The sequence below is a fragment of the Aplidium turbinatum genome, chromosome 13 (genome assembly GCF_918807975.1).
Source record: "Aplidium turbinatum chromosome 13, kaAplTurb1.1, whole genome shotgun sequence".
In the NCBI taxonomy this organism is placed as follows: domain Eukaryota; kingdom Metazoa; phylum Chordata; class Ascidiacea; order Aplousobranchia; family Polyclinidae; genus Aplidium; species Aplidium turbinatum.
The window spans coordinates 7325206-7343874 of NC_137484.1; the positions used below are offsets into that span (position 1 = coordinate 7325206).

Here is an 18669-nt window from a genome sequence, read left to right on the forward strand (position 1 = left end):
CTACAAACTACCGCCCTGGTAGTGTCATAAGATTAAGGCAATCGCTGTGAGCCTTCGCATGACTGAGAGAAAAAATTCTCACCCCTTTAGATGAGGTATAGCTACTAACTTAATTACGGTACTGCAAAGAGAAAACTTGAAGCTAATCATGCTGACCCTAACTGGTTTACGACACTGTTGTAGGCCTAGCCAAGCCCGCAACCAGGGGGGGGGCATTTGCCCCCCCCGAAATTCTTTGAAAAATTTTTAAGCGTTTTATGCAGTATGAAATGTAGGCCCTACTATACGTCGTACACGTACAGCCATACAGTACTGTAGGGTACCCGGACATTTTGCCGAATAGACATTTTTTCAAAACTCATTTTGCCGAAAGACTAATTGCCGAAAGGACTAAATGCCGATTAGACAAATTGGCGAAATTATAGAATTCGGTAATTAGTCCTGTCGGCAAAATGTCCGTGCACGTACTGTAGAGTGTAGAGTTGTAGACTATCGAAACCGAAAGTAGGCTACGCTGGTTGGAAGCTATGCTAACAATTTTGTTCGATAAATTAGGCTGGCATCCTCATTATCTGTTTCGTTAGCGTATACATAATGTCAGCATCCATCATCACCATAAAAAGCGTTTAAAAACAACTAAATAATTCGAGATCAAAAGCAGCTGCGATAGCGTGGTGAATAAGCTACTCAGTTGGGCTTAGGCATTTGTAAATCTGATTTTAAATGAATTCTTGAAAGTGAAAGGCCAGCAATTGCGATTGATGCGGTGTCAGCAATAGAATCCCAAAAAGAGTTTTATCCAAACATTTACAAACTCTTGATAATTTTGGCTACACTTCCAGTCACAATTGCTTCTGCAGAAAGAACATTTAGCTGTTTACGACGCTTGAAAAGTTACCTTAGAAGCACTATGGGGCAGGACAGGCTTTCTGGACTAGCTCTCATGCAAATCCATCGTACTCAAATTCCAAGCGCGGAATTGGTGTTAAACGAACTTGCCAAATCAAGTAGAAAGTTAGACATTATGCTCTAAATTAAAATGTCATTTTGCATTTGCAAAGTCAACTTCTTTGGGCCTACAAACATAAAAACTTGTTGAGCCAACAAAATGTTTCAGGATTGTAATTACCGTGTTGAGTTTATTCCTATGTATCTGTTTGTTTATGTTGATATAAACATATGTTATTGATTAATTTATGACTCCAGTCGTGCCAATGCAGTTCGTAGCCTACAGATGTTGTATTTTATTTGTAACCGACTGAACACATTACTGTGATATCGTAATTTTCTTCCTTGGGTAGTCATAGCTAAATGAGAAAAGGTTACAAAGGCTAGTTTCCTTTAATGCTGTACTAAACAAAAACGTGATTGACATAAGTTATGACCACTGAACCGTAGCATGGTAGTGCCACACACTCTATCAATGGGCGTGGACATTAACATAAAAATGTCACAATGCATCATTTTAATGTTTGTTCTTTGATAAAAATTAAATGCCCCCCCCCGAAAATATTTGCTGGTTGCGGGCCTGGGCCTAGCTATCTTGCATTTTTGAGACAGTAAACAGTAGGCTATGCCATTGCAAGGCAAATCAATTAAAATCGGATGACAAGATTAATGCCTTCAAACACAAAATGCACAGTTGGGCTGATAGTGGAAGAATGAATCTGTTCTCTTCAGCTGAACTACTTTCTCAAACAAAACGAATTCAGTCTAAACGTTGTGAAGCAATTTATCATTAGTCATCTTTCGCACTCGTTTGATAAATACTTTCCGAAGACACAACACGACTAGATATTATTAGTTACTTATTACCCTGCACATTATCAAATAATCATAAGTCAGCAGGTTTAATTGAAGCATTGGATGATCGGGGTTTAAAAACTGCCTGTGATACAAAAGAACCTAAGCCAAATTTTCAAAAAATGAAATATATTCTGACAGGTGTCAAACCCACAACAATACTTGATTTGAACGACTCGGTTACATGCCTTGTAATACAAACGAATTTATATTCACATGAGTCAGTTCAATCACAAACAGCTAAAAATCGATTTCGATCAGCTAGGAGCTAGATCATCTTCAGTTGAGCTGAAAGCAAACAGCACAAAAAATCAAATGATGAAGGTGCGAAAGAATGAAAAACGTTTCACTCTTGCTACGTTAAAAAATTGATGGAAAAGACTAACAACCAAAGGCGAAATAAATGAAAAATGGCACGAAAGAGTAGCCTATGGTATAAAATTGTACAATCATAAGCCTAACCAGGAAACATTAACACTACGCAAAATATTGGTTAAATTGACAAAAATGGAAAGCAGTGTTCTCAACCGGGGTGCCATTTAGGTTTCGGAAGGGTGCCGCAAGTTATTAGAGTTGTGTTATCATATATGCGCCCAGACATTGAAAGGATTTGGGCTAAAACTCAAGCGCAAATTTCGCACTAACTTTATTTGAAATGAACTTCATTAAATTGTATATGATACGATACAGAGCTGTAGTTAGTTTTGTTCAAAATTATTTAATGCAGAAACTTTTTGGTTTCACTATGGGTGCCGCCAAATTATTTGGTTGTTTGCAGGGTGCCATAAGCCGAGAAAGGTTGAGAGCCACTGAGGTAAAGTCTACGCTTTAGCCGATAAGGCGCCTATTCTAGCAAATATAGCGATCAAAAAAATTAACTAAATCAAAAGATTTCCATGAGGTGACCCGACAACCACATGCACAAAAAAATTGTGCAGGTAGTTGTCGAAGGCGGAATTGTTTCATGGCATTATGAACTGTGACGTTTTTCAATTTTAAGTCCTTAAGTTGTCCAACTTTAAATCCATCATTTTTACATTGTAAGCAATAAAATGAAAATCAATAAAAATGATGAATTTTCCTCTAGGTGTTTTGGTAGGTTTCCACCAGTAGTAGCCTTTGGGGTGGGCAAACTGGGCGACTGCCCAGGGCCCGCAAATTTATGGGGCCCGCGCTTATCCAAAATTTGCACAAAATAAAATTTAATAAAAATTGAATGAGGCTGTTCACCAGGCATTTAATTAAATAATATGAGGCGTTCTACTGGTGCAAATTAAGCTAAACTATCACAAGATGTATATTGTATACAGTGACAATCTGCTTTTATTCCGACGTTTCGTCAATCATATACGACTGACTTCTTCAGGGGGGCTAGACCAGGTAGTGACTACCTGTCGAACATGGCAAAACACACGACCAATCGACCATGTTGCTGAAATCAACTAAACATGCAAAATGAAAATTCAACTTAAAGACAAAAAATTATCGAGCGCAAAGTTTGAAATAAGTTAGAAAAAAGGGGTCTTACATGTTAACGATCAACAAGAAACTTAAATAACAACAAGAGAGGAGAGTGAACGGCATGAATCATGATGAATCGAGTTTTTTGTACGCACTACTGCACAGTTTTACAATCAGCATGAAACCAATTTACAAAACGTCAAATAAGCACTTATGTAATGAATCGCAATGATGACATCTCTTTTCCTGCTATCTATAAAAAAACTATTGTAAGTGCTTATTTGACGTTTTTAAATTGGTTTCATGCTGACTGTCAAACTGTGCAGTAGTGCGTACAAAACTCGATTTACCATGACTCATGTCGTTCACTTTCTCACGTAGGCTGACTTAAACTTTTCCACCATAGTTTATAGTTTGCATACCTATTTTTTTAGAGTCGGTTTTGCATATTTTTTCAACCAGCACCTGGCAACCCTGTTTGAAGGTGTTTCATTTTTTTACTTTTATAGGTGTTTTTTTCTTCATGATAGTCTGTTCGGTGAGCCTAATGACCGACAAGTAAAGTCAAGGACCATTAAACTATAACAATTAATTAATTAAAACTACTAAAAATTACTGACAAGCAGGATCAAAATCAGGTTTAATGTTTGTAATGTGTTTACTACTAATTTAAACATTTAAATGTTTAGTAGTAAACTATATCTAGAACACAATACAAACATTAAAAATTATTTTAATCCTACTTGTCGGTCACTAGGGCGGCCCAGGCAGTTCCTCGACTGTAATGTTTTGATCGTTGTTTTGTAAACTTATAAATTTCAGTTGCAGACACTTCGTTGCTTGCACTTAGCTACTACTGTTTTGTGATTGAATTTATGGTAGAAACTATGCATTCTTTTAAGTGTGAATGGATGGTATTCTTTAATAACAACTTTGGAAATCCCAACAATACAAAGCACACTCAAGTGCTCCAAATGCACACAAGCCTGGCAGCTTTGCGGGGGCGAGTAAATCTAACAGAAACAAAAATGGGAACTTTCACTTTAGTTAGAATGTTACAAAAATGAGAAAATCACAGAAAACGTTAAGCTTTTAAAGTTAAACATTACAGCAATTTCACACACATTCCAGTCTGAAAACTAATTATTTTGCACAATGAATTAACGTCTGCAAACGTTGAGTCAATGTAAAAAATGACTGATTTGCTAGATGGGATTCGCTTCCAACAACTGAGGTTACATAGACAGATACTGTCCAGATAAACACAAATGAAACTACAGCCAAGTCGGATAAAACGATCAACATCACAACAACACACATTTAAGCACATTAACTAACAAAACCATTCACAAGAAACTAGTACCACTGCGATGAAATTGAGTCGTTTCTGCGTAAAACGTCAATTTTACTTTTGCGAGTAAACTGAAGCATACGATTGATTCCATGGCACAAAAAGTAATAAAGCATACTATGATCAAAACAAGTAACTGTACCAGTATCATTTCGTACTTGAAGCTCAGGTGTCAAAAACTGGACCCATTTTTCCTTTTCTTGAAGCTTCAACCGTTCAATATTGTATTACGGTCAACGGCTGTAGAGTTAATCAGTAGCCATAAGGACCATGAGGTTCTAGGCCTAGGTAGCCATGGGGTTCAAAGTATGAAAAGAGTTTCGACCTTTTCGCATGTTTCATGGACTCAAGAACTATTACGTGCAAATATAAACGCTAATTTTACACAGTAGCTGTCCGACGCGAACTGGGTAGTGCCGCAAACTTACAGGACTCAGTACAATCAACTTAGAAAAGGAATTTTTAGTAAGCATGCAATGACATTATGAAACAGACAATAAAGGAAACACAGTTAGAAAGAAACATAATACAACATTTTATTAAAATAAATAAACAAGTTTGGAGCGGTGAAAGATTGAATCGTGAAAGAAAGCATTAAACAACTCAAATCTTAACACTCCAACAAGTACATTATATACCTGAACATTTCACAGAACAAAGAAGACAGCTGTAATCACCCAGATAACAAAATCCGTCATTTTTACATTGATTCAACGTTTGCACACAATGCAAAAATGACGGATTTTGTTGTCCGGGCAGAAGGGTGGTGTTGTCATCATGAAAACCGGTTGCAGACGTTGAATCAGTGTAAATATTTTTCTATCTGGGTCCTTTGGGTGTGAATCTATGATTTGAAGATGCACTAAACTTTTTGCGACAGGTGTCCAATGGCAAGGATGGAATTGGAACAAACATGGGATTGAGATTCCGGTGTTGAAAATTAGAACAAATTTCTTAGGCATTATGAACTGCCAATGGGCCAGTACCAAGGCATTTGTACCAAATAGTATCCGTTTCACCGCTATCAAATGAAGATTCAAACTTTTTCATTGATCCTGGATTAGATGCGTCTTTACTCATTCAAACAAATATCAACAGCGTCAAAATAAAGTGTTATGCAAACAATCAATTCTAGAATCAAAGTAAAAAGAACCAGCCGTCTTAGACGCAGGCATGTCTGCACTGTGCATGCAACAAGAAAAACAAAAGAATATGATTTCCAACACAAGATAACAAAACTGTTATGAAGGTGTAAATCGCATTTACTTTTAAACTTTTTTTACCAAAGTAAACTAGTTTACAGTTGTACCAATTGAATAGCACCGTCCAATGTGCAAAAACAACTATTGAAGTTGATGGTATTTCGATTATCATTAAATGTTCGAGAATGTAGATGATTTGCCAAGGAAATGCTGTACAACTCATTAAGCATTATAGCTTGGTGAAACAATAGCCAGCTGTTGTTCAATTTGGTTGCTTTGAATTTAAACCCAAGTCCTGCTCTGACATGAATAAAAACGTTCCAAATACTTCAGAAAATCGTATCCAAACATACTGTACAGCCACGGTTAGTTTCTTTCAGGATTTGTTTTCTTTGAGATTAGTATTGAAAAGTGTCAGCAACAAGATATACAGTAGATGCGGTGGTAACAGCTGGAGTGGCATTACCAACAAAAACAACTGTAGTCGACGTTGAAACAATGCTAAAGTTTCTCGCATCTTCTTGTGAACTTCACGTATGAATGGTTAGCTTGTAGGAAAGGAAGTGTTAAGCGCAATAGATTCATGCATCGGTTTTCCAGTAGGCCATTTTGCATACACTTAACTCTGTACCAATACCAACTTGAACTTGTACGTTTTCTTGCCAAGCAAAATTACAATCCTTCTATCCTTGTATGCGACCTTGTGGGCCGTAAATCTTTTCGAATCTGAATCGACTTCCCTTCATGGGCTGTAGCAATCCGTTTTCGTCTGTGTAGGTCGAGAGTTGCTTCACGAACTCAAACTGTGCTTGTGCGAAATCGTACAGCTCTCTCTCCATTCTATAGGCTTTAGAGTTTTTCATTTTTTGTAGCGTTGCGTCTGATGGAGGGTCTTTGTGCAATGTCTTACGAATGTGGGATTTCTTGCCTAAACACAATGGTAAAATTATGAACGAAAACCATAACATCGTCGAGCACCAAATACGTTCAATTGAGAAAGCCTTTGCATTTTATTTTTAACATTCATAAAAGCAGTAATGCTCCGATACCAAGACCCTGAAGTTGCTTTGGCTGTTTCATCAGATCGTAACTCTGCTTGACTTAATGAAAAATACAAGCAAGACCTAAGGCCGACCTTTGAACAGAGAAAGCTTCTTCAGCTCTGTTTTTTTTCCCTGAGACTTTTCAGTCATTTGTCCGAAATGACTTGAAAAAATTCGGTCATTTTTTATTTATTTCGGTCATTTCTTTCTGATGAAAATATTTCCTTTCTTGTAGCTGATAATGCAAACCAAAATGTGCACTTCCTGACTAGCTACAACATTAAGTTTCGTTGAGAAATGTTGTCATGTTTTATCTGAAAAAAGAACATTTTGACTGAATTGACTATATATTTTTTCGGACATTTTGACTGAATTAAATATATTTTTTTCGGACATTTTGCTAAAAAATCGGTCAATGACTGATAAATGACCGACAAAAAAACCAGCTTCAGCTTAATGCTTATGTTCTTGTTGTAGGTTGAGACAGCAAAGACAACAAACGATAGGTCACCGACTCACCGAAGCTGAATGTGCAAACCTTCCGTTGACAGTTGAAGCATAATCGCTGACTGGCTACTTCGGCGACTATGGTACCGCTGAATTGAGACCTATGTGCACTATGCAGTTGTGCGCTGCTCGGCTGCATTCCGGTTAGATTTGGTATAATGCGGTTTCTCTATTTGTCAGTTCGTTTATCGATTGAGGTGTTGGGGAGGAAATAACTTGACATTCTTATCATGAATCCGATAAGGCTTCGTACCATTTTTCCTCTTAATCGCTTTCAAAAATCAAGTTACGGTGAACTTACAATACTTTTGGGCAACTTGCAGCATTGGATGATTGGTGACGTAATGGCAAATGACACTGGCAATCCATACTTACTTACTTAGTCTAACCAATAGTCAAATCGAATTACAAACCATTTCGAAATCTCTCTGCCAATCCATCGAACACATGTGGCTCAGCAGCCTCCAACACAACAACAAAGTCCTCCATCTGTTCGGTCAAGCCAACTAGTAGATACTTGGTCATCAAATTGGACTTTGCTTGATCCAGTGCCCACTGACTGCCGACTTTCCTGCAAGTGCAAAAGAAATTTTCAAGCGCTCGCACAAAAAATACGGGTCTGCTACTATTCGGTGAGTCCGATTCGGTGAGTCCGATTCGGTGAGTCCGATTCGGTGAGAGCCTTTTTCGGTGAGAGCCTTTTTCGGTGAGAGCCCTATTCGGTGATTTTTTTGAATTTTTTTTTGAAAATTATCGGGTACCGTAGCCTAATTAAAACCCTTAACCCCAAACCCCCTAACCCCTAACCCAAAAACCCAAACCTCCAAAAAACCCCAAACCCCCAAAAAACCCCAAACCCCCAAAAAACCTCAAACCTCCAAAAAACCCCAAACCCCCCAAAAAAAACCAAAACCCCAAACCCCCAAAACACCCCAAAACTCCCAAAAACCCCAAACCCCAAAACCGCAAACCCCCAAAACCTCAAAAACCCCAAAACCCCCAAAAACCCCAAACCCAAAAACCCCAACCCCCAAAACCCCCTAACCCCAAAACCGCAAACCCCAAAAACCCCCAACCCCAAAAACCCTCAACCCCAAACCCCAAAAAACCACAACCCCAAAAACCCCCAAACCCCAAAAGCTCCCATACCCCCTAACCCCAAAAACCCCCAACCCCAAAACCCTCAAACCCCCAACCCCAAAAACCCTCAAACCCCCAACCCCAAAAACCCCCAAACCCCTAACCCCAAAAACCCCAAAAACCCCCTAACCCCAAAAACCCCCTAACCCCAAAAACCCCCTAACCCCAAAAACCCCCTAACCCCTATCCCCTAACCCCTATCCCCTAACCCCTATCCCCTAACCCTATAACAGCAATGATAATTAGGCTACGGCGCGCAATAATTTAAAAAAAAAAACTCACCGAATAGGGCTCTCACCGAAAAAGGCTCTCACCGAAAAAGGCTCTCACCGAATCGGACTCACCGAATCGGACTCACCGAATCGGGCCATTCCGAAAAATACAATGACAAGCTGTTGAAATCGAAACCTTGCCACGCAACCGGCTCAAGGGATGCCTTATTTCATTGAGGTAATGTGTCGATTAAATGTAACGAAATGTTTGCCAATGGTTTCTACCGAAGATGCGTTTGCCGCGAAAACATATACATACCGTAGGTTGTTGTCAAAAGGTTTGTTAAAGTCGTTAAACAATTACTTGTTATCACAATCCTAAGTTAAGTTTTCCAATAATTAGTTTTTGAAAAAGTGCAAATTAGAGGTGCGATACTGATGAGCCCAGCATCATGGGCGAAACACGTGTCTATCGCAGTCAATTCTTGCTACACTCGACTGCCGAGAAACACATGTTTTTGGAAAAGTGTTGATGGCTAGTGTGAAGGCTACACCAGTATGGTTAGCGAAACACAATGCTCGCTGTTCTATAGTGAGTACTCAGGTAGTGCAGACGCCAGGAAGATCGCTCCCTCTCAACACGCTCAATATTGTCAACATTCGCGTCACAGCCAGCGAATTGTATCAGTGTTTTCCATGTTGATTTACCTTCTGCAGACGTTGAATCATCAAACACTGATTTATCGTCCAGTCTCGCATTCTTGATAACAAGTTTCATAATAAAGTTACAGAAATATCTGATTTCATGCATAATTTTATTTTTGTCATGATCGTGTTCGAGAGACGAAAACAAATGTACGAGGAAGTAGGCAATGCTTCCTCTGTAGGAAGTATGCTTCTAAGTAGTAGGCACTGTATCACAATCTAACGTCAACTTACCTACAAGAGATCTCTTAAATGAAAACTCATATTTCTCTACGTTAAATCTATAAAATGGCAACTTAAATTGCGTTTTGAAAATAACTTTCACATTGTAACTTCGGTTGAACAAGGATAGGTTGAACCACGACTACAACTACTTGTGAGAACGTAAGAGCTTTGAAGGTAGCTCTGCTTATCACCTCTTCGTTATGTGTAGTCTGGCCGCACATAAAATTTGACAAAAGTCAGCACTAACCAGTCACTCGGCACAACCCATCTTTTACGCAATAAATTTAACGTTTTCAGACGATATATCAAAGTCAAAAAAAGGAATTTTAAATTTTAATCGATTTCTCAGCAAAAAATCTTCTCTGAGAAGAGCCACTTAACCTAAGCCGCTTAATCTAAATTTTAGCAGATTGCCTTACCTAAAGAAGAACAAAATTGAAGCATAATGCAATAATAAACCTAAAACAGCTAATTTAGTCAAAAATAAAAAGTTACAGTCAAACACAGCAGAAGTGGTACGCACCAGCATTCGGCTGAATGGCCACAGAAGAAGGGAATCTGCAACCATAGGTCATGTGATGTGCATCCGAAACCTTGCTCAGCAACGCACTCGTCGAAAGTCTGCCACAAAAGAGAGTCATTAATAGGACCCATCCAGACCCTGTGAGCAAAAGCCACCCTTTTTGCATCGCTTCAATGTCTGGCTCTTGACGTCTTGTTGTTAACCTAAGACTCGAAGACTAGTGGACAGTGAGAAGCTACTGAGAGAGAGTGAAAGAGAGAAATGACCATTTGCCAATTAGATTCTATAAAAGAGCACAAAAAACTCACATCACAATAATATGAAATTCACAAAAAAAGAACGCTTGAGTAGACTTAGTGTTGAACAATTCAATCTGATTAGGCAAGAGCAGCGAGACAATTTGGTCATCTAGTCAGCTGGTCCCAACTGATCATAGTATTTGAATACAGGACTTAGCAACGTATGCATTGACTTCTGAGTATCACCTTTGGAAAAATACAGTCACTCCATAGCCTAGAAAGATGAGACCGGAATGCACAAATTGGCAGCTTTAATCCGTTGTTTACAAATGAAATATGTCCATAAAGTACGAATACAGTGCAGAATACAATGCATGACTCATTTGTGATATTTCTAAATTAAAAAACAAACAGCGCAGTTGTTCAGGTCATCCACTCACCCTTTTGTCACCATGTCTTGCTCTTTTCAAGCCCTTTCTATAATCATCTCCGTATCGGAGGAAATAATAATAAGACATCAATCGGTCTAAAGGCTCGCGGATTATGTTGATGTAAAGCACATTTGCAGCACCAAATTGCGCAAAAGATATGTATGGAAAGTGGCCGTGGTAGAATGCAGGCCTTCTATCCCATGTGGTCACATTCTCAACAAGCTTTAACTGACAAAACAAGAGTTTTCCAAAAACAATTAGAAAATAGAAAGTCATTTTCTAATCAGTCATTTTCATAAAAAGACAACGAATTGTGACCAGATGCATTGAACTTGAAATAGAATTTATGATATAAGGGAAATGATAAGATTTGCAATCACAACATAAAAAAATAGTTATATGAAGTTAGTTAGCATGTACTTTTGTGAACATTTTCTCATGGGTTAAACAAATGAACCAGCTTTAACACTAGTTCATATTCTTACTCTAAACACAATAAATCTTCTAATTTGGGATTGTCTCTCGTGAAAGCATTTACGTTAGAAAATGTGCAATTAACATTACAATTTTGCCATTATAGTACCTGATCATACAAAGAGAGTTTGAAGCTATTCTTTGTGACATTGATATGCATGACATAAATCTTGTTTGTCTTAGCCATATCATAAACTTGATTTGTAAATGATGTGCTCCCTGTTTTTGGTATCCTATTATAAAAAATGACATTCTTTCTTGGGGTATTTTCAGGTGACTGAAAAAGAGTTAAAACAAAAAGTATGACAATGCATGCAGGAGAGATTGAAACATTCCAAAATATTTGAAATTAATTTATGCCTGTGAGAATGATAAAAGCATCTTAAATGCAAGTTTTCAAAATAACAATTGTTATTATACATTATGTTTAATTTATGTATCGCATTGCCATTAAGTTGAGACACAGCCGCATGTTCTGGCGTACTTTCGAACATCGCGACGACGTTCTCACAACTCGGTCACGCAGCCTTAGATATATTTCCGTAAGCAGCTTCAGATAGTATACAGAAAGTCAACTATAAAGTGTTGGTGCTGTCAGGCATTCTAAATCATTGCTTGACTTCAACACTTTACTCAAATTAGATAAGAGTTCAATGGCATTGTACAGATGAATTAGATACCACAACGTGACATTTAAGATCACACCAAGTTATTTGTAGTAAGATTTAGTTTAGCCTATGTAATATGTATTATGAAAATAATGTTTTTATGTTAAAAAGAACAGGTGATGTAGGCTATTTAGTTTACATGCAATAATGCACCGGTATGTAAAACTCAAACTTTGTATTAATTAAAGGAAACAACTTGATGCTAAAATGGAAACAAGACTACCAAAAGAAAATAGATATCATAATAACAAAGAGATCTAAATTGATTAAAAACAAAATTAACAAACTCAAATTCTTAGCATCTCTTCACTGTCTGGCAATGTAAAAACAAAAGTATGGGTTGGCTGGAAACCTACTAATTTTGCAATAGTCATTCAGTTACAAGAATTTGAACAGCATATTTTAAAGAAATTTATTTCATCAATATGTTCTGATAAGGTTTTCAATGAATCAATGAGCTTTCCTAAACACAAACATTACTTCAATAATAGTCCTGTTCCATTAGGGTGTACCATTTTGCAAAAAGTTTTTATAAATTAGTGCGGCTATGTGATACGGGTTTCCACCTTTGTTAAAAAGTATTTTGGTGGAGTTTCAGAATTTTCCCGCCAAAACTGTGGTTCTGCCGCCATTTTGAAAAAATGGCGGCCATATAAGATATTATGAAAATCTACAGCTTTAAACTAGCGTAATGTGATCATATAATATGTCGATTACGGGGTTTTTGGGGTCACAGAACACGAATTTGGAGGCAAAAATGCTCTACGACAACAATTTTGTAAAGTAAATTTTGACATATAGATGTGACCACACTGTTTTGGATTGCAGATTCACATGAAAAGAGCATCTTATTGTCATTTTAACCTTAAAATGCATGTATGCATAAACTTTTCTAGTTGGTGTGATTATATCAATCAGCATAAGGGAAAAATTAGCATGTACTTTCTCGTGTACTTTCACATCCGATAAAAACCTACTAACTAGTCTACAGTAGCCTGTAGCCTGTGACTTATATAGTTACTAACCTACCTACTTATTAACTAATGGACGGCAGAAGAGTACCCCACGGCAGACCAAAAGGTTCGAAAAACCGAAGTGAACTCTCCCAACTGGGTAAATGCTTTACTTCTACACGACGGAGATCACCATTAGCTACATTAACTCGAAGAGTAGCTAGTGATCGTACGCAAGTTACAAGATTCATATCAGTTATGCCACTGAATGAGACGGCCGGTGAAGCACACCCGTCATTGGCACAAAGACCAAAAAGAAAGTACTTCCTCATTGGGAACACTAGCGAAAGACTAGGTGTTGCTAAGCTTCCTAAAAGCTCTGACGTTCTTGCTAGGCTGTTGTTCCTCAGAGACGAAAGTCACAGAACGATCAATCAATCCATCGTGATGGCAAGGGAGGAAATTCGCCAGGTATGGAAACATCATTTTGGCGTGGGTTTGGTATTTGGTAAAAAAAACGAGAAGCAATCTGAACAGAGAAGGAATCGTGTAAGGTTATTGTTAAAAATGCGGATATAGACCGGCATCTGAGGAATTTGTATGAAACTTGGTATCAACTAGAACATGATTCCAGGCGTGAGAGAAATGGAACATCTGAAAAATCAGCTCCAGCGAGATCAAGTAGGTTGCGCATTTGGCAGAGATGCTCTGTAGAAGAGACGGGACAGCTAGAGAAAAATGACACAGCGCAGCTGGTGAAAGGAAACAGAGAGAGGATGTTGCTGACAATCTGAAAACAGTAAAGTTGGTCTTAAGTACAGATGAAGAAACAGAAAGTGACAGTGACAACTGGAAAACTCCTGAAAGGAAGACAAAGAAAATGGGTATTATGTCGCCTACAGCTTTAACATCTGATCGACTTGGATTGAGCTATCGGCAAAGAACAATTTTCGCTGTGGCTCAAGCGTCCGGCATACAAGTCGAAGATACTAATATCTCAGTCACAACAGCTCATAGACTGGCTAATAAAACTAGGTCCTCTCACTCCTAAAATATCAGAGATGAGTTTCAGCCCCCTGATTTGGCAATAATTTACTGGGACTGTAAGATTCTGAAAATGAGAGGAAATGTTTCATCAGAACAGTGCTGTGTATAATGTGTCCGGCGTTAGTTTTGATGATGAAAGTAATGCAAAAATGAAGCAGCTGCTGGGGTTGCCTGAGCTACCAGACGGCACCGGATCATCTCAAGAACAGGCGGTAATAAAATTGGTGGAAGACTGGAGAGTGAAAGGTGCCATTGGTGGTGGGTGTTTGGTACGACTGCGGCCAATTCAGAGAAGTGGTAAGGTGCTTGTACATTGCTCGAGGCAACAACTGGAAAAGCAATTTGGAACTTCCTGATCAAGAGTGGCAACAAATGCCAGTATCAGAATGGAAAAATTTTAGTGATTAGGCTATAAGAAACTAAACAAATTTGTTTTGAACGTAAGGGTGGTCAACGCCTCAACGGTATTGCGGAACGCGGGATTAAGCTAATCAGTGATTTTATTGACAAGTGTTCTGACGAGAGCCACCGGCAAGCTCTCTTGCTTGTCGTGGAAAGGCACAGAGAACAGTTCTCAGATTACAAAAAAGCTATCTCAACCAAACTCAATTGTTAAAGAAATGCATCAAGAATTCAGTGAATTGAGTGTGTGCATAACTCTGGTGGGCTATTATGTTGATGAAATACTGGGAAGTGAAATCAATCAGGGCTGAAGCATAAGAAATTAGCATGCAAAAGAAACGGGGATGGATCATGTTTGAGAGTGATTAACTCAATTTGTTTGTAAATGAATCGTGTTGTTATTTCAAAAGTTTGACAATATTTCAGGAATATTCATTCTGGGGTGAGGTATTCTTGGTCAGGTTGTGTCCATGTCTGTAAAATTTCACCATAAATTTCAAGTGGTAAAATTTCACTTTTCAAAATTGTTGTCGTAGAGCATTTTTGACTCCAAATTCGTGTTCTGTGACCCCAAAAACCCCGTAATCGACATATTATATGATCACATTACGCCAGTTTAAGGCTGTAGACTTTCATAAAATCTTATATGGCCGCCATTTTTTCAAAATGGCGGCAGAACCACAGTTTTGGCGGGAAAATTCTGAAAATCCACCAAAATACTTTTTAACAGAAGTGGAAACCCGTAATACATAGCCGCACTAATTTATAAAAACTTTTTGCAAAATGGTACACCCTACTGTTCCATATATGTTAAATATCGGAAAATTAATGAAATTTTATCAGTGTGTTAATAAAAGTGATCACTTCAACAGAAATAAAAAGTTGCACATTTGACGCATGCTATGTAAAAAAGAATACATTTCCCAAATTAGTAGATGGCAACATATATTACAAACCTGACTCTTAATAATCTGTCCATTTTGCGTTAACAAATGAAAAACATCAGGTTCAGCGTTGCGTCTTGATAACTCATTCTCTGAAAGAATATCAATGTAATAAATGAAATATATCAGTAAAAATCTGCTACTTACAAAGGATTAAAAACTTTGATCACTTCATAAGATTTGCAAGGTTTTATAAAATAAAACTTCCGACAAAAGTTTTATAGACAACTTAAGTTTTATAAAAAAAGTTTTATAGACAATTTTGCTACCTATTCAAATTAAGCCAAGTTGACCAATCAAAAACTCAATTAAATTTCAGTACTTTTATAAAACTGAGAAAAACAAAAAGATCTTTACAATAACACTAACTTTGTAAACCATTAGGCTAGGAAAACTACAATGGCTATAACAAGTAATAATTACGTTAAACAAATTAACTTACCAACATTTTTGTAATGCAACTTTAAATCATTTAGCTGTGATACAAAAAAGTATGTTGATAAACAAACTATACCAACAAAACACAGCAACACAGAACGCTTACTAACCACCATTAGCTTAGCATGGGAGAACAAATTTGTGTTAAAATATTGCCTCTGAAATAAATTAGAAAGCTATTTTAGCAATTTTCTAGCAATAATACAATAATAAACAGATAAACAAAAAGGCAGAGACAATTGCTAATGGTGACTACACCTTCTGAAGCTATACCGTAGTTATCACATGCCACTTCAGAAAATTCACCCAGGAAAACTTTCCAATTCCATCAAAATTGAAAAACTTGTCAATTCAACTACGGTATTATTTCACAACTATAGATATAGATACAAACAATCTGTCTAAGCTGAATGCTGCGAGTTTGATTGATTGAATCTTTATCCTCGGACTGGGAAAGCTTCTTGCAGAGCTTAATCCTGGCAGTTTCGCATACTGGTAGAGGCTTTGAATCACTGACGCAGGCCCGGTCACCGAGATTGACAGAGTTAAGTTTCCGATTGTTGAAGTCTTGTTGCCGGGGAATTATTCCATCCAATAGATGCCGCTGAATGGAGAGCAGTCCTTAACGTGCGTTGCTCAAGCGCACGCCCCGAGAGTCAAACCAGCGCCGCTTGATCTTGAAGCTTCTTCGTTCCAGAAGTGACGCGCTAACCAACTGAGCCATCAGGGCAGACAGTTTGCTATGTTGATAGGCCGAACGGTATATCATGAGCTTTCAGAACACAGTTTCCTGGTCATGTGCGATGAAGACTATTGCACAATGCACAATGCTTGGAGCTAGTGTATTGGTAGATTGCTAGCATGCCCAATCACAACTGCTTGCACAGCACAGGCCAGACAGGGTTGCCAGCCTTTGAAAATGTTTCCAGCCCAAACTGATTACTGAACCAGCCCAATTTCCAAAATGCTTCAAACTTTTGCTCTTGCTTTTTTCCTATTACTGTTTTGCAATATTTACAAGCAGCCTTGCTAGTGCCCTCTGTTACAGGTTGTACCCAGCCTTTAAGTTTATCCAAGGTGTTGCGACCGTGCCAAATTTCTTTCAACTCAATAACTTACTTTGGGCACAAGCACGTTTTAACGTTTGCTTTTTGTCGATTCTACCTGTTTCTCGACCTTTGCTATGTTGACGTGTATTGTTTTTGATATGGTGGTCAGAAATAAAAACAACTGAACTGAACATTATCTTTTTCCCATTCTTTATAGTAACGTTTGCCATATTTTGCCCACTTTTCCATGGTAAACAATGTCTTGCTATGAACACAACAGCTTTAAGTAAAGCTTTGTGGGCCTACTGAACTTTTATGTAAACTTTCTTAATGAAAATAGAAAAATAATAAAACATTAATTTATGCATCTCACAAGCACAAAATAAACTTGCCTTCTTTATGAGATCAATCTAATGGCTGACATGACAGCACTAGAGCAGTGGTTCTCAACCTTTTAACAGTGGGGGACCGGCAAAATTTTTAAAAAATGTTTGCGGACCGGCAACCAAATATCGTAGTGAATAGAATGAATATTTGTAACGTTTTGTTAACCAAAGTTGTCGTTGCGCACCATAATGCAAGGTTTTAACATATGATTTGTATTCAGGACAAAAATTGGAATAAAACGGCAATCAGATCAACTCAAACAGAAAAATGTCAATCCATTTGCATACAAAATCAATGCCAGTATGTGAGGCAAACGAGATATCAAAGAAGTTTCTTCACTTAGCTCTGTTTCGGCATCCAGGCAATTTTTTTGCTTTGTTATTAAAGGGCAGTGGCTATTTGACCGGCTCCGGTCTTTGAATCTGAAACACTATTTAACCGGTCATGACGTCACTACATAAGCGCTTTTTTCTTTTTTTCTTTCAAAGCAACAGACGAAAAGCGCCGATATAAGTTCTAACTTCAACATGTATTCTTCAACTCAGTCCGTGGCGCGTGCGATACGTCTCCGGCTGCCAATCTAGAGGAGATGAGTTCGATACTATCCGGAAGCATTCTTTTTTTTTATCTAATTTTTGGCCCGAAGCGCATTTTTGTGGTCAATTTTTAATTTGAGTAGCCTACAGCCCATTTTTTATGTCTTTTCAAATGTGAGTAATAATGTTAGAGTTTTGTTAATTTGCTGAAATTTGATAATTTCTCTTGGTAATTTTCCGATCGTCATAAGTGAACGTGTGTTGCCGAACGACCCTACATTTTTCTCTCAAGTTAGTTATATACAATACTTCTTTAAAAAATGGTTTTACCATTACCATTTCTTTTAAAAGAAGTATTGTATATATAACTAACGTGAGAACTATACTTGAGAACTATTAACTAATTTGGACTGTAGGCTACTCAAATTAAAAATTGACCACATAAATGCGCTTCGGGTCAAAATTTAGATTAAAAAAAAATGAAAAAAGAATGCTTCCGGATAGTACCGAACTCATTCCCTCTAGATTGGCAGCCGGAGACGAACACTACGCGCCACGAACTGAGTTGAAGAATACGTGTTGAATTTAGAACTTATGTCGGCACTTCTCGTCTTTTGCTTTGAAAGAGAAAAAGAAAAAAGTGCTTATGCAGTGACGTCATGACCGGTCAAATAGTGTTTCAGATTCAAAGACCGGAGCCGGTCAAATAGCCACTGCCTTATTAAAGCTAGAGATGAAAAAGAATTGTTGTTTGTAAATAGCTAGTTGAAACAATTACCATCAAATCGATTAATTGAAAGTTAGGCACGAATTCGTTCGCAAGAGATAACCAGAAGTGTGACAATGTTTTTCGAATTTGGACTGCAAAGTAGAAACATATTGTAATTCAATCAGACTTTCTTTTTCATGAAGATTAAGGTCGCATGTGT

The 18669-nt window shown here is 37.8% G+C and overlaps 1 protein-coding gene across 1 annotated transcript; it reads right to left on the minus strand.

The window, feature by feature from the left end:
- Positions 1-1268: 1268 nt before the first annotated feature.
- Positions 1269-15911, minus strand: LOC145782208 (heparan sulfate 2-O-sulfotransferase 1-like). Its single transcript, XM_082593978.1, has 7 exons — positions 15773-15911; positions 15343-15422; positions 11426-11593; positions 10852-11070; positions 10173-10270; positions 7781-7938; positions 1269-6745 (listed from the first exon to the last, which is right to left on the minus strand). The coding sequence occupies exons 1-7, from the start codon at positions 15882-15884 to the stop codon at positions 6501-6503; spliced, it is 1080 nt and encodes a 359-aa protein (XP_082450104.1). The 5' UTR covers positions 15885-15911; the 3' UTR covers positions 1269-6500.
- Between the last annotated feature and the right edge of the window lie 2758 nt (positions 15912-18669).

Coding starts and splice junctions, on each gene's coding strand:
- LOC145782208 (XM_082593978.1), bottom strand. CDS start 15,884: ATGGTGGTTAGTAAGCGTTCTGTGTTGCTGTGTTTTGTTGGTATAGTT. Junction 15,423..15,772: donor GTTGCATTACAAAAATGTTG/GTAAGTTAATTT, acceptor ATATTCTTTCAG/AGAATGAGTTATCAAGACGC. Junction 11,594..15,342: donor GACAGATTATTAAGAGTCAG/GTTTGTAATATA, acceptor ACTCTTTTTCAG/TCACCTGAAAATACCCCAAG.